At 42.9% G+C, this 16,172-nt stretch overlaps 1 protein-coding gene and 1 long non-coding RNA gene across 17 annotated transcripts; both read right to left on the bottom strand.

Moving 5' to 3' along the window:
* Window positions 1-316: 316 nt before the first annotated feature.
* LOC108156145 (fasciclin-1) lies at window positions 317-15,338 on the bottom strand. Of its 16 annotated transcripts, XM_033388676.1 has the most exons (19): window positions 15,131-15,338; window positions 13,697-14,003; window positions 11,274-11,312; window positions 9,031-9,160; window positions 8,780-8,949; window positions 8,479-8,709; window positions 8,246-8,414; window positions 8,016-8,176; window positions 7,291-7,308; window positions 6,302-6,310; window positions 5,547-5,555; window positions 4,952-5,106; window positions 4,798-4,888; window positions 4,512-4,732; window positions 4,281-4,443; window positions 4,052-4,199; window positions 3,815-3,850; window positions 3,524-3,649; window positions 317-1,724 (listed from the first exon to the last, which is right to left on the bottom strand). In XM_033388676.1, the coding sequence occupies exons 2-19, from the start codon at window positions 13,808-13,810 to the stop codon at window positions 1,720-1,722; spliced, it is 1,995 nt and encodes a 664-aa protein (XP_033244567.1). In that variant the 5' UTR covers window positions 13,811-14,003; window positions 15,131-15,338; the 3' UTR covers window positions 317-1,719. The 16 variants fall into 16 exon arrangements, with proteins under 16 accessions (XP_033244567.1, XP_033244555.1, XP_033244556.1 ...); XM_033388664.1 differs by having other exon boundaries at window positions 317-3,649; XM_033388665.1 differs by lacking the exon at window positions 15,131-15,338 and adding an exon at window positions 15,033-15,101 and having other exon boundaries at window positions 317-3,649.
* On the bottom strand, window positions 12,529-13,692 carry LOC117187026. The gene is made up of 3 exons (XR_004471835.1): window positions 13,603-13,692; window positions 13,303-13,550; window positions 12,529-13,192 (listed from the first exon to the last, which is right to left on the bottom strand). It is a non-coding gene; the product is annotated as an uncharacterized LOC117187026 (long non-coding RNA).
* Window positions 15,339-16,172: the final 834 nt, after the last annotated feature.

Below are 16,172 nucleotides of genomic sequence, written 5' to 3'. Positions count from 1 at the left end.
ATAATGCACATTTTAATTACCATAGAATGGAAAATATGAATTTGATTTTACTTACCACAAAATATCGGTATTTTCGGACAATAAATTAAATGGCGGCTATTACTTTGAAAAAAATGATGTTTTGCAAGATTTATCACCATCTGAATCTCTACACACTAAAATATTTGTGCGAACTAGTTCCGCAAAGATCTACTTTAATTTACTAAAAAACACCACCATTAGCGCGAGATTAGCGCCGTACTTACATGCCATTTCAAACAGAATTTTGAATTTGAAAATTTGAATGCTCGAATAAAACACAGTGGGTTTAGTCATATATAGTATGTATTTTTGAAATTTTATTATTCGCTCAAGCATGCTGTAGAGGTTGACATTCTGTTTACTAGTACATGTATTAATTGGTTTAACTAATGCTAAATATACTCTTGCTCCTTTACGATTCAAATGGTTTTGGTTTATTTGTAAAAAGCGTTTGTCATAAAATAAAATGGAATAATATTCTTTTGCACTGCGGTTTTCCATAGTTTAAGCTTGGTTTCATACTCGTACTCTGATATATTCTCGTGGCTAACGATTGCTTCAAAACTCAATTGCTAAATATACATCGATACAATACATGATTAGGTGTTTCCTTTGAGATACAATTCACCACCCAATCGTGATGTTCTTGGAGTTGACCAGTAATTAGACTACATTTTACGTTATAGTAATATTCTGACAAATATATGAAAAATATGATTTCCTTGATCTGTATTTTATGTATTTGGTGTAAATAGCGTGTGGCTGAATATCGATTCTGTAGTAGGTATGTATATCTTTTATGCTGTACGTATACTTATGTTTGTATGGTGAAGCAGAACCGGCGCGATATAAATATAATTCTCTTCTCTTACAAATTCCATATGTTTCTTTGACTTTTACAAGTGGCTTGTGTTGTATTGTATTGTATTGTGTGGGGTATTGTATGTAGCTAGCAAATAAATGCAGCTTCGCTTATGCTCTTGACCATTTGCACTCTTCGTTAGTTGTTAGAAGTAATAATTCATTTAATTTAATACATTTCAATCGAGTAAATTTGTATAAAGGTTAAGGTAATGCGTTTATCTTTAGTAAGGCACTAGTTGCACGCCAGGCCGACGCTGGCCAACGTGCAACTACTGACTACGACACACAAATTGCAAGTGCAATCCATCCTTTGCACCATCCATCTGCACCACTCCTCGAAGCACTCTTCTTTAAAGCTTACGTGTACATACTTTCATTTAGCGTAATCCTCATTTCTACATACGAGTACATTTCATTTTTTCTTTTAGCTGCTACGAACCAAACTAATCTGCTTACAGTACAAGCAATACATTGCAACATTGCAGCGACGACACCGCCGCCTACTAAAGATAAAGATTTCTGGAACTGGTACTTGGGCGGGGGGGGGGAGAGGGATAATCCGATCAGATCGGGAATTAGCTGTTCGAACTACAACTGAGAGAGAGTTTCGCTACAGTACGAGTATTTCGAGTATCGAGTATCGTAAGTGGGTGGTTCTGTGTCTTTCTGTGTATGGTGTAAGTGTGGTTCTTGTTGATAATAGTGTGTACTGATAGTTAATGCATGTTTCTCTTGGGGAGGTTTACATAGAAGAAGGAGAGTAGTAGCAGTTCAATGTTTAACGCTCAGTTTTGGTTGTATGGTAGGTTGGGACACACACGCTAGTTACAATGTCTAACCTATAAGTACATGGCATTATTCGGGGAGAGACAGAGAGGAATAGAAAAAGAGTTTGTATAGTTAGCATCGGGTTGTTCTAAATCAGACTATAAACTAGATTGTTTTTTGTTTTTGTTTTTTATAAATTGTACATGACAACTACGTTTAAAGGTTTAAAATGCAACTGCAACTGCAACAGATGCAGCAGGGGAGGAGAATTTTGTTCTGGTTCACATCATCATCATCATCGTACATACATTTCACAAATACATAGTGTCTTGTATTTATACATATATTGTATGTAGGTTAAAATTTGTATCAAAATCCATTCAGTGAGAGTATGCAGATGTCGTGTTCTGTTATGTATACTTATCCCAGAGGATACAGGGAGTGCTGGAGTATGTTTTGTAGTAGTTCGTAGTTGACGGCAGTATAGAAACATTCTAACCTAAATTGCAATTGCTATCTTCGCTCCATGTCGGATGTTGGATGTCGGATGTGTGGCGTGTGTGTGTGGGTGTGTGGGTGTCTGTTCTGTTATGGGGGCTTACATGCATAGCAGGACTAAAAACTAAGTGCAGGATGGCATTTCATTTAGTTGAATTTTGTTGTTCTTTCGGTAAAAGTTTTGTTCTGGCTTGCTCGCTCGTTTCTTGTCTTTGTAGTCTTTCATTCGATTTAGAGACAAGCAAGGATATGCTGCTGGGGCTTACAAGTTAAAAATTTCGTTTCGTTTCGTACGAGTACCATCGAATTTACAAATGAAAAACTTTCAGTTTATTATTAAAATATCTTTCTTTCACACTTTATCGAATTTTACAATGTTTTTGTATGTGTGTGTATGTGTAATGGTAATGTAAGTGTATGTGTATGTTGTAGTGTGTGAGTATGTGATGCGCTTATTGCTTCTGCGTTGACATGTACATGAATGGGATACGATACGATACGCATTCTACTTAGGATAACTCATAAATTAGACCATTAACTAAAACAAGCAATTCACAAATAAAATGTACACTTAAAATCATAAACAAAATCAGATATTCAATGGTTCCTATCCATACGATACGTACAGATATGCATACATACATGTATGTGTATGTACGCTGGTTAAATGTTAAACTTAGCGAGCTGATGAACGTAGAGAGACATGAACGTAAGCTATCAGTATATGTCGAACATAAAATTAAAATGTTACACAATGGGTTATATATTTCATATAATACATAAGGCCTTAGAAGGGGAATCCAGTTTAATACTTAAAAGTAAAGGTTTCATCTCGTCTCTCGTTTCATCTTTACGAGTATCTTCATCTCCATCTTCATTCTCATTATCAATCATCATCTTCAGAGGAAAGCTGTCATGTTATGTTAAAGCAAATCTATCTAGCAGATTGTTTTTCTGCATGCGTGTGTGTCTGAAGGTGTATGTATGTATGTATGTATGTGGGGGGCATGAGGAATGTGGCTTGTGACCCATATAATACAGATACAGTTTTGATTGCTTGTTCTTCAATACGTGGATATCATATGGATATATATATATCTAGTGCTGGCTATAAATATATCCATATATATTTCATATTTGTCTGATTTTGAATGTTGTTTTTGGGTTTTGGGTTTGATCGGCTGATTGGTAGGTGTTTGTAGACGACTGTGGTGGTTGCTATGTGTTGCGGTTGTTGTTTGATTCGCTTTTGCGTTTGCTTTTTGATTTGGATTTTTACATATTGGATGCGTTTAGTTCAAGATCTTTGCTACTGTTATCATTATGAGGTTGGCCAAAATGATGCAAATGCTTGATTCTGTCAGATAGCTACCTCCGCTCACAACCACGTCCTTCTCCTCCAGCAGCGGATAGTCAATGACATGGATGATTCCATTGGTGCACTCCACATCGGGCCGATAGACATTGATCTTCTTGTAGTTCCAGATGATCACATAGCCTGTAAAACAAAGATTTCACAATTAGAATCATTGCTCTTCCATTCTCGAATGCTTTTTGTATGTTTCTATGTGGTTTTCGATGGATTGCTAATGTGAGCACGGGCAGGACAGATTTTTGTGGGCTGTGCGATGGGTGGGTGGGTTTGACAAACTGCAGCACTCACCAGTCCATTCGTGACTAGCATTCTCATCATGTAGGTCTTTTGTTTGGACAACGGTTAGATTTTGTTAAGCGTAAGCGAGAAGTTTTAGGTCGAGAGTTATATAGAAAAACAGGTTCAGTTAGTAATACAGCATACAGGGAGGGGGACCAATAGAATAAATCAAATATTGATTGAAATGAATCGAAAGAGAAGCATTTAGAGCACTGTGCCCTGTCGTCGGCTCGGTAGATAACTTACGTCCAGCTTCCTCTTCCACTCTGAGTTGGAGCGAGTCGCGGAATGTGGGCAGAACAACGTTGCCGGCCTGCTCTGAGTACTGTACAAGATCCTTCATGGTGAACACATGATCCGCAATGGCCAGATGGCGTTCCAGAATAGACTTTGACTGCAATTGAAAAAAACCAAAAGATAGAATGGGACATTAGGGGAAACTTGGCATGAAGTGGTAGGGAAATGGCCAACGTACATGATAGGAAAAGTCAGGCATGAAGAGCTTCTTGTGGGCAGATGGGTAGTCCAGCTCGGTCTTCTGCCAGCCCTTGTCCCGGGGCACGAAGTAAGTGAAGCGGCGCTGAGTGTTGTTCAGCTGATCGTTGAAGTGTGAGAACTGGCCCATCTTGTAGGTGTCACTGTGGAGTGTGGAGAGAATCTTCTATCACGGAAGCTGTTCAGATGCAACTAACAAGACTGCGCATACCTCATCATGGGATCGGACTCCAGCTTGCCCAGAACTGTGGTGTGTGGAACGCCCAGGACCCGATCGATAATGTGTACATAGCCATTGGTCTGTGCAACGTCGGCTTGTATGATAGTGGCATTGACACCACCGCCCTCGACGGTGATCACGGCGTCGGTGCCCTCGCCCTTGACGTTGAAGTACAGGAACGTGTTGTTGTTGACGGTCGGCACTTGAGCAATCTGTCGATGGATACGATGGCTAAGCAAAACACCGTCTTTGATTCTCAGCCACAGCGACCACTTACCATATTGGCATTCTTCTGCCTGATCTTATCCACATTCAAGCGGTCCCTAATAATGTGCATGTTTAGGATTTCCCTCATCTTCTTGCGGTTTCTGAGAGTCGAAGGAAATCAAATAAAATACACTCCGTGTTTATTAAACATTTAAGCTTCTTACCTTAAAAGATTTTCGATTAAGGATGCATTCCAGGCATCATTGCTGGGTGCCAGAATTGTGACCTCTGACAGGTTGGTGATGTCGTCCAGCACTTCGCCGCCGTTGTCCATAATGACCTCGTAGAACTTTCTCAGAGCTCCGTTCTCGCCGTTCTCCTTCAAAAGACAAGGCACATTATTCAGTTTATTTCAAATAATGTGTGCAGAAAAGTATGTTTGAGCACTTTTCTGCACAATTAAAAGTAAAAATAAAAGCAAATTGAACTGCTGAATGGAAGGTTGGAGTATGCTCAAGCTGATTTGGGTACTTTTTTGGTGGGTGTACATATAAACATCAATTTGTAACAATCACGGAATTGCCAATTTTATTTTGGTTTGAATTCGACTCTAAAATGTGGTTAATGCCAAATGATTGTACTATGATGTATAGACCAAATCTGGTTCAATCTGTGGACTTGATGGTGCGTTGATTGGGTTTGCTTTTGGATGGCAATTCGATAGCAATGTACAGATGCTGCTGTCGCTCTTTCTACAGTGTGTGTGCACGAGATGTGATGTGATGCGTGTGGTTGTGTGCGTGTTACACAGTTACTTACGTTCAAGAACTAAATCGGTTTACAAAACGGAGTGGTGGTAGAAAAGAGTTTGGTTTTGATTGATTTAAAGATTCGAATAGAAATTGATCATTGAAAACATTATGTGTTCCGCGCAGAGTGCCAGAGTTGTTCCGCCACGGGAGAACGTTTGAAAGGAAGCACAATGGAAATACATAGATTTTATTCTCATGTTTCTACGATCATATGGCAGTTAGCAGGCAATTATTTACATAATTATCTAACGATTTTCGATAATCGATTTGGCTCGCGTGCACTTTTCAACATTTAGAACGAATTTAACACTTAAATGTAGGTGGGGCTTAAAGGTGCTTAAGTTTATACAAATCTTTCAAATACGTGGCACAAAAAAATGCCCAAATACATAGTCACAACACTACAAAAACTTCCATTCGTCTGCATTTCGTGTCCACCTGTTACTCGACTTTAAAAGAAAAACCTCTGGAGACCTTCCTTTGTTTGGAAAACTAACAACTCTAAGTTCGAACTAAATTAGCTACAATTCGGTACAGTCAAGCCCAAGTTATTTATACATAAATCTCATATAGAGATACCCCCAAAAGGCTTTACTCATTCACATGCCATTCAAATCACATTCTGGGGGTGAGAGTCATGCAAATGGATCCCTCGCATTCTATTCGTTCTGCAGGGCAACAACGCAAATTGCAAATAAAAGCCAAAGCCAAAGCACATACTCGTAAACTCAATATTAAAACGGAATTTGGTTATTTTGTTACCTTGAACGACTGAATTCGTTATCGGATAAGTGTTTTTGGTTCAATAGTTGAGCGATATGTGGTTGGAATGTGATGTATGTAGTTGTTTTTAGTGTATATAGTGTATGTCGGTCGATTCAGCATGTGGCAAGAAACAAAAGATAGATTTGGGATCAGTAAAACAAATTTTGGGAAAAGAGAAACATTACGAGTAGTTTGCAACAGAACTATAGAAAGGAAACGAGATATGGGGGCGCTGATGAGGCCTACACGCTAATTGATCCATTCAGATGACACCACAATGTACAGTCCGTTTCATAACCAAAGGGCTAACATAGCATCCGTTTCTTTGACTAACTTTAGACGATCCTAAGCACCTGCCTTCATTTAATCTACATAACAGACATCTTGGCCATACTTTCCACATCTGGAGACATAGCTTTAGTTGCAAATTGAGTGATGTCAAAGTTTTGAAACGCACTGTATATGTGTAATGTGGATGTCTATGAGGGCTCTTCCATACGGCGGATGTGGAGCACGATTATGCGTATAAGAAACATTTACGAGTACAGCTAAAGCATGCCGGCTGAGCGAGCGAGCGATCGGTCGATTGATTGATTGATCGGTGATCAGTGATCTTATGGACGGCGACTGAAAGCGAGGGGAATACGAGTAAACATACGAGAATATGTATGGCCAATATATGAATAGATACATTCCATTTGAATGGGCAGTAATGGGAGCTTTTCGTGAATGAAGTTTTTGCGATTTCAGCCAGACAAAGCAAGGCGCGTTTCGGTGTTAGCCAATTGATAGTTCATAAGATTCAGATTTTGGAGCGCCTTGCCCGATATCTGCCAAATGGGACTGAGGGAAACTGCGAGGAGAAGGCATTCTGGTATGAAAATTTGATATCGCTGAGAGATATTCACATGAAAATACATTTAGTTAAGGTCTAATAATTGTTTGGTTTTTCGATTTTCGATTTTCGATTTTTTGGCAATACTTACATTACACCCAAAATTTTTTTAAAATAAAATTTATATTTTAAAAAATTATTTTAAAATAAAATTTTGCTTTTGATTTTACATGGAACCGAACTGAACAAAACAACTTTTTGAGCAAAACTCTTTTCGGACGGGGAATCTTGCACCAATTTATCGATCATATGCCGAAATTCAGTTCTACGTAAAATCAGACTTTGGGTTAATTTTTTTTTTTTTTGAATGTTTTGCTATTGGGAACTGGGGTTCTGTATCGACTAATCTATTCTTTGTATGTGTGTGTCTGGGTTTCGGGTGCAGTTTGATCTGGTTTTGGCTTTGCATTCGGCAGAGCGCTGCGTGGAATCTGTGGCCCCTGGAAGCGACTTCCATTGGCGCGAGTTTTGGGCGGCAGCCACTCGTCCAAATGCAAAGTAGAAGGCATTGCTTGGTATGTGTTAGCTGGTGTGTGTATGTGTATGTGTTCGTGTTTGTGGGCATGTTCATGTGTTAAGCAACTGCTGGGCAAGCAACTTAATTAGTATCTTGGTATCTTTGCTGCCCCCAGCGAGGCGAGCAAATCAAAATGCCAAGCCTTATCGCAAGCCGCAGGCACTACCAGGGAATGTATGTACTATCTGTCTATGTTTTGTGTTTTGTATCTGAGTATCTTCGTATCTATTTCGTATCGTATTGTTGTTGTGTTGGCAGTGTTTGGGCTAGAGCTGGGGTTGTGTGTGCTTTTGTGCTACCTTTAGGAAATCGGTGACGGTCGTATCGATGATCATCAGCGGGCGGTGAATCAAATGGACGACTCCGTTCTGCACTGGTATGTTGGCCTTGACAATTTCGGCCAGCACCACGCCCTCTCGATGCTTGGCGTCGCCCACAATGGTATTGGACTTTACGTACACTGCAACAGGAAGAAGATGCACGGATTAACGTTAGCGAGATCGATCGATGAGTGTGCTGGGGCTCTCACTCTTGCCATCCTTTTGCTTGAAGAAGCTGACGGTAACCTTGAGCAGATCCTCGAATGCAGCCGATGTCTTGGGATCATCGTGCTGCGAGGCGGCAGTGAAGATGACAGTGTTTGGTATCACATGGCCATCAATGACCTTGGCATCCACCAGGCCACTCCGTGCCGAGAGCTGCAATACGACAACAATATTAAATTGGATACAAAATGGAATAAACCGAAGGCGGACGCGTCACCTTGAAGCTCTCGTCGATGGGAATGAGAAAAGTGTGTGCTCCGGGCGACTGGTAGACGGACTCCTTCTTCGCCAGCGTCACTTGGGAGCGATAGGTGCGCAAGTGGAAGTCATTCAGCTCGAGCTGCTCGGCCATCTGCAGGAATTGCATCGCATCCGGATTGTTGATGTTGTCCTTGGCGTTCTTCTGAACGGACAGTGGCTGCAGCACCTCGTCAATGATGTGCATGACCTGCAAGCGAAAGAGTAACGGATTGGATTGGATTCATGGTCGACAGCTGACAAAAGGGTCTGCCACTGACCTGACGCTTGCCCTCGCGATTGGTCATCTCCACGCTCAGCGAGGGAATGATCCGGGCATTGTTCACGTAGATGTCACCATTGCGATTCTTTGTGATGTACAGCGGCGGATTGCCCTCCATGTCGGATGACACAGATTTTGGCAGTTGTTCTTTGCTGAAAGCCGCAGTAGCTGCAAAAAAATATACAATAAAAATAAGTACTCTCATTCGCATTCGCATTCGCTTTTGCATGATTTATCATCCGCACTTACTAATGTGATAGAGCACATGGATGCTCCCTTTGTAGCGCTGGAAGGCTTCATTGGTGGGCACGAAGATCGTGCAGCTGCGCAGCGTCAGCGTTGCATTGGCAATGGGATTCTGCTCCACTTGGCTGTAGAACTGCAAAGAGAAGGGGGAACGGAGGACGTTTCGTTACACTTTCTCTCTCCATGACTGATAGAATTACGAGTATATCGAACAAAATGTGGCAGGAGGTGATTGCTGGGTGGGGTGTGGGTGTGGAGGGTGGATATTGGGGGGTGGTAGTCGGTTGCTGGGGGGGGCAGTTTTGGCAAAACTGCGACTGCGACTGCGACTGACTGCCAGGCAATTTCTATGGCAACGTCAAACAAACTAATAAAAGAGGGAACATTATGCATGGCCTGGTTGGGCCAGACGCAAAAAAGGTTTATTGAACCAATTACGTAAGCAGCAGAATGGCCGCCAGGATAGCTGTACACCCGGGGGTGGACTGTGGACTGTGGACTGGCGACTGGTTCATGGGCTAAGTGGATTGTGTGTGTGTGTCTCATTTCATTGAGAGTCCGCTATCTGTCAGGAGCGGGACATGAAAATGCATTTTCCTGCTAGCAGCTACCCCAAATACCAGCCACTGACCCTAAACCATGCCCGCACCCAGCCCGGCCACCTGCCCCGGCAACGTCATCGGCCTGGCCAGCGGCAACGACATGCAACCGCACACTTTGCGGCTTCCCAGCCAGCACCACCTCCCACCACGCCCCGCTGCACATTCCCAGCCAGGTTTATGGGACCAAGTAAATACATATTTCTGTGGTGTGCGTGTGCATCTGTGTGCTGTGTTGACTGTGTGGGTGCGTGTCCTGCCGAGGACAACACCTTTTTCTGTGCTCTCTTTTAAAAACGGCTCGCTCAGTCGTGTGACTTTCGCGTTTGTGTCCAGGTCCTGGGCACAGCATGAGTCATGGCAATTTGCCTTCAAGAGTCCCTTTTCCCTTTCCCTTTCCCTTTCCCTTTTTCCCCGGTGCACGTATCTATGGCATGGCATCGACAGAACACACGCACATACAATATACTCGTACATTTTGTTATTTTCTGGTAATTTGAGACCGGACCAGTTCACGATAGAGCGGGCCGTTGTCCTGGTCCTGGTCATTCCAGTCGCCGCTGGCTTTGTTCTTGCCACAAGGTCCTGGCCAGGTCTCTGTTTCGCTTTCGAAATGTTTTCGCTTATCTAAAGGACATACAGAGAGTGCTCCGCTGGATAAGTGCAGTAAGGGTATTAGGGATTGGCTCTGGCATATGTCAACGTCAGCGCCTGAAATGGGACACCTATTGAGAGGGATATCATGTCGATTTCTCTTCGGATGGAAGTGATTCGAGGGAAATTATAGAAGTGACATTGTTTACTCAACAGCCGCTTCTTTTGGGCGGACAGATCGTATCTGGCAGCTATCCATATTTCTCCATCTGTCAGCACACAGCATCACATCTCACTGCCCGAAAGTGAACTACCCCCGGGCCCGGGGGAGATACTAGAAGCATTTGACAATTAGATGCAATTACATTCATAAATTTTCCCTTTCGAATGTTTTGCATTTGATGAAGGGAACATTAATCTTGATGAGTTTCCGGCCCTTTTGGCACACCATCGCGATAAGGTTACGGTCGGCCGCCGCGCCAGATGGCAGCCTGCGATATGCCCGGGGGACTATTTTCATAAGCCCGAAATTTGCTTCAATTGTTAGGGTATTATCCTGTCATTGATAAGCGGCCAGGGGGGGGGGGGGGGGACTCTGGTCTGGGAGGACGTCTTATTTACTATGCAAGCACGAGCAAAAGCGAAACTTGTTTCTTAACCATCCTCAAAAGGTCCCAGGGGGGACTGGCCCCCCTCCGGGCCAAGCAAGGGGTGATTTGGAAAGCGCATTTTGATTTTCACGAGTGCCAATGACCCCCGGAGGGCACAGACAGAGAGGGCACCCCCCAATCTCTCTCGCAGAGAGTCAAGGGCATGAGTCACAGCGAGAGCCAGACGGCGGGGCAAACAATAATTTGGCCAATGGCTGGCCCCCCCCACCCACTCCCCTCACTCACCCCCTGTCTGAATATTTATTAACAAAAAATTAATACACATGTGACTGTTTTTCGTAAATGTTTTGTAGATGTTGCGGCGTTGTTTGTTTTGAAAGTTGAATGGTGTTTTTTGTAATTTCTTTTTTTTTTTTTTTTTTTTTTTGGTATTGCAGCTTACCCTAACTGGCATAAGGCGCCTGAAGGATTTGGCAGTGCTCTGAAAGATAGAGAGAGAAGAAGAAGAGAGAGAGAGAGAACCGCTGGCAGTTCAAACTTGTTGTTGTTGTCTTTCACTTTTAGCCAAAAAATGTACTAAATTGTTCCTAGTCCAAAAAAACTACTACAAACAACAGAGGAACTGGGGAGGGGGGAGCATGTAGTGTAGTGGGGGCGTGGCACTTGAGAAAATTCAATTTTTGTTTTTCATCTAATAGAGCTATAAAAATTAATGAGCAACAGAAAGAGAGAGCGAGCGAGAGAACGAAAGTCTTTCTGTTGCACAGAGACAGAAATCCGGACAGTGCATGTTGTATAAATAAATTTAATTGGTACAAATTATAGATGCATATGTCTGTTGTTTGTATGGTTAAGTTTTTGGGATAATTGCAGGAACCCACTAGCCACAAGCCACAAGCGAAAGCAGTCTCAACCCCCGAGTCGAAGCCGAAGCACATTTCACTTTTAATTGGTATCGCTGTGGGAGGGGGTAGGGGACTGGGATAAGGCATCACTCCCGAGGCCGTTTACGGATCACTCAAATGAATCAGTCTCCGCCGAGCATGTGTTCTTCTCTACTTTGGATCCATTAAGGTCAGCCGTGGCTCTCATTCATCGCCTCAGATGTAATGGAGCACGGCATATCGCATATCGTATATCGTCTAGTGGTACGCGACCGTCGGCGTCGGCGTCGGCGGCCTCACTCGCGCTTTGGCATCGCATTGTAATCTTAAATTAAATTTAATTGAATCCCCCCGATGCTGCTTGCACCCGGTTGGCTGGCTCTGCCTAGACAACGTTCAGCCGGCGGCAGTTGTCAACCCATTTCTGCCTCCCCCACTCGACCATGCTCGTGTCCAGTGCAATTCCCGTTGCAGCGCATCAGTCAAAGGTTAAAAATTAATATTAATAAAACGAAGACGATGACGATGACGATGACGACGATGATCATGATCATGATGAACGCACGACAGGAAGTGTGGGGTCAATGCAGGAGGTCACCCCGCCCGCACAGATGCCCTTACTCATCTGTATGTAAATTAATTTCATTGGAAATTTCACTCAAACGATGGCATTTATGTAAGTCTGTTCTGTTTCAGGATCGGGTTGGGGCTTATGAACGAGGCCCAGCCCTGTGATCTGCCAAGCAAAACCACAAGCACAAGCACAAGCACAAGCCGAAAGCAGAAAGAAGAAAACCAACCTATGTATGTACATATATATATATTTATCTAAGCCATCATAATGAGCAAGCCATGGGTACGCTCTGTTTCGTCTCTAGCGTCTTGAATCGTGGCCAGGGAGGGGGGGTACTTCCCAGACACCTAGGCACAGAAGAGACACTTGCAACAACACTTACATTGCCAGTCTGTCTCTCTCTTTCCGTTGCACGCTTTCTTTTCAGTTGGAAGATGCTTTTCTTCTCGGCTAACAAGTATTTTCGGCCATTAAATGCTTAGCAGAGTAGAACACCTCTTTCAAGGGCATAGCCAGGGAGTTTCCTGCTATAGATCTTGTCACCGATGCTCGCCTCTGCTGACCCTACATGGGGGAGCCGCACCGCCACTGTTCTGTTTGTTGGCTTCTGGGTTTTTACATTTTTTTAATGCGTTTTCTCTGTGTTTCAGTGTGCGTGTGTGTTGGCGTGTGAAGGTGTAAAAAGGCAAACTAAATATAAAACTGTTATGCTCAGTCGACGTCAACGGCCGGGCAATTGTCCGTCAGTCGGTCTGACTTGGTTGGTTTTACCTTAATTTATGTAGTTTTACTCGTTTACATAATAGAAGGCTCCGCCATGCATACGAAATATGACCAAATAGAGCTGTGCCTGTGGCTGGGAATGGGAATGGACTTTGGACGAATCGCCAGAAGTTCTTTTTGCTGCGGGCATCGATTTTCCACAGCAGCAGCAGCCCAACAACAAGTGAAAATGGAAAAGGTCAAGGACGTGATTAGGAATGGAATGCTGAGGCTGTGGCTGCTGCTTCTACCTGTGCTGGTGGCTGTGGTGCCGTCTCTCTCTTGCGCAGGCTCTTTTTCAAATAGCGACCTGCTCGCCCGCTCTCGCTTTCGGTCTCTCGCACTACTCATCTCTCTCCTTCTCTCGCTCGGTGTCTGTCAAGGTTTTTCCGTTCAAGGGCAGCCGCTAGGCATGCGATGGCCGAAAAGTGTCAACTGTTGTGTGTCCAAGAATGAGTAACCATGAGTAGCATAAGGGTCTGGTCTGGTTTGGTCTAGTCTGGAGGGCGGGGATGATGAATAGGGGACAGTGGAACCAACCTGCTACTCACCTACAAGTGTTTCGAAAAGCACGTACATACATACGTTTTACTGTAAGTGTAACATAACTGTTTGCGGACTGTTGTTTTTCCGACTCCGACTCACCTGAGAAAGCTCCGAATCATCGCGCAATTTGTCCGACAGCTCTGCGGCAGCTGCAAACGTGGCGGCGCAGAGCAGCAGCAGCGCTGCCGCCGCTCTGAGTCCAGACGACGTCATGTTAAAGCAATTAAAAATACGCGCGGAGGGCTGCGGCGCACTTGTTCTCTAACTTGGCTGTGCTGCAGCGACGAAGGCAGCAGCAAAAACAACGACGGCAACGACAACGACAACGAGGGTGGTGGCAGTATATGTTAATATATGAGTATTAGTCCGTGTGTGTATCTGTATGCGGCTGTTCTACGTTTAAGATCTGCAATTTAAACACAAAGACACATAAGTTAAGCACGCTCAGCAAATACCAAGCGTCCCGGCCGTCCCACTGCACCCAAAAGATTCCCATCACATCCTCCTCTCAACCTACACGCTGGCGGAGAAAATGTCCAAAAAAATATTGGGCCACCATTAACAGAGCACTTAAGCAAGTCTAACATTGGATACCCTTGTGAGCGATTTTAATCAAAAGAAGCACATCACCTTATAGGCTATTGATCGGCATATATTTATGCACATACATATACAGATGTATATTAAATACTGGATTATAAATAGAACTTTCGTTTTTCAGCTGTATGATTTAGCTATACATTTTTGGTTAATTACTGCGTTCAAGCTGAGGGACTACCTAATAAGTTCATCTGTATATCGTGTGGTATGGAAGGGTATACAAACATTAACAGCAACGCAAGCAGAAGCTCGTGTCGCAGCAGCGCAGTAGGGAGAAGAGAACAAGAAATAACAGCGAAACAAAAACGGCGCTGCTTCCTGTCCTTCTTCCCCTTGCACTCTCTTTTTGCCTGCTTGGGGCGTCGAAGGTTGGCCTTTCTGTTTGCCACAATAATACCGTTATGTCACAGTATAGTAACCATCCCAGTACAAACGGACCACCCACCGATCGAAGATTCAGAAAACTATAGCAGAAGCAAAGCTGCGCTTATTGTGTATTATTTTTTCTGCCTTCGTTGTGCTTAATTATTATGTACATTCCGATTCCATTGACTCATATGCATGGCTTTTCTCTGATGCTGCTGCGTCACCTTTTCCAAGCGTTTGGCACGTTTATGTCTTTTCTGTTTAATATTCTTGGAAACTCATACTATTGGGGAAAATAACGACCGCACCGCGACCCCGCGATTCTGCAGACGCAGCAGCAACCAGCAACCAAATTATGCAACGACACCACGGTAACGGTTCACAAATTCAAAGAAAAACTCTTTTTTTTTGTTATACGAGTAAAAGCAGCGCGGTGGGAAAATCAATAAACAAAAGAGCAGTTGCTTACACCTCTTTAAAACCTTTTTAAACTTATTTTGTATGCAAAAAATCTTTAATACTACGGGCACCAAAGATGGAGGGAAGAGTCAAGAGTGGTACACATACACAACAATCATATACATATGTATTATGTACAGAGCATCGAGCAACCGTCTTCCTCCGAGTTCAAATTATTTTACTATTAGTTATTTTATTAGACGACGCGCGCAGCAACCGCTCCGTGAACAGTTGGGAAAATTCGGAGTAAAATTCGACACCTAGTCGCTAGTTGATGTCTCCGCGGTCGAAAAATGTGTGCCAGAAGAAAAAAGAAAATAAAACGACTCGACCATAACAGGTTTTCGAAGCACGGCTCAAATATTATATCGATATATCGATATGGAAAATACTATCTATTTTTATACGACATCGTATACATCGATATTTTTAGATTTGCTGAATGTTGAATTTTCAGCGACAGCTCCCAGAGTTATATGTGCTCACATACCCTTTACTGTAGAATTTTTTAGAGTATTGTGACATTCTTTAAAGAACTGTTATTTTGCATATCCCTTATATACTAATATAGAATACGAAAATGGGTAAACATATATACACATGTAATATATGTGATAATCCCTAGTGGGTTGCGCAGTTACTAGACCCTGGCAGAAGCGTTTTTTTTTTTTCAGAGGAAAAGTGCCTTTACGGAATATTCGACTATTTTTGCAGTATATATTTGCAGCTTCTGCCTATCAGTGAAACTGTCACCACTAATAATAACAAAAAATACCAGATCACAAATACAATTTTCATACCCGATTTTCAAAAATAGTATAGGGGTATATTAGATTTGTGGTGAAAGTGGTTGTGTGTAACGTCCACAAAGGACGAAAATCTCTGGAATCCATAATTTTAAGATACGAGATACGCTATATCATAGAGTATCTGAAATGGTTCGGATCATTATTATGGCCAGAATGTAGAAAACCATTTTATTCTCTCTCTCTCTCTCTTTCAAAAACACACGTTCCTGGTCTGCTTTGCCTTTCGCTCCAGATTAGTGCCTAGATCTCAGAGACTATAAAAGCTATAAAAGTCCCTTCCGCCCCCGTAAAGGACGAAAATCTATGACATCCACAGATCACAGACCAACCAAATTTTGTAT

This window comes from Drosophila miranda, chromosome 2 (assembly GCF_003369915.1).
Source record: "Drosophila miranda strain MSH22 chromosome 2, D.miranda_PacBio2.1, whole genome shotgun sequence".
In the NCBI taxonomy this organism is placed as follows: domain Eukaryota; kingdom Metazoa; phylum Arthropoda; class Insecta; order Diptera; family Drosophilidae; genus Drosophila; species Drosophila miranda.
This window is presented reverse-complemented; position numbering and strand designations above follow the sequence as displayed.

Excerpts from the sequence above, each read along its gene's own strand:
- LOC108156145 (XM_033388664.1), bottom strand. The coding sequence starts at position 13,810 with ATGACGTCGTCTGGACTCAGAGCGGCGGCAGCGCTGCTGCTGCTCTGC. Across the intron at positions 8,710-8,779 it reads ATCGCGAGGGCAAGCGTCAG|GTCATGCACATCATTGACGA; the intron begins GTCAGTGGCAGA and ends TTTCGCTTGCAG. Across the intron at positions 4,889-4,951 it reads TTAATCGAAAATCTTTTAAG|AAACCGCAAGAAGATGAGGG; the intron begins GTAAGAAGCTTA and ends TTCGACTCTCAG.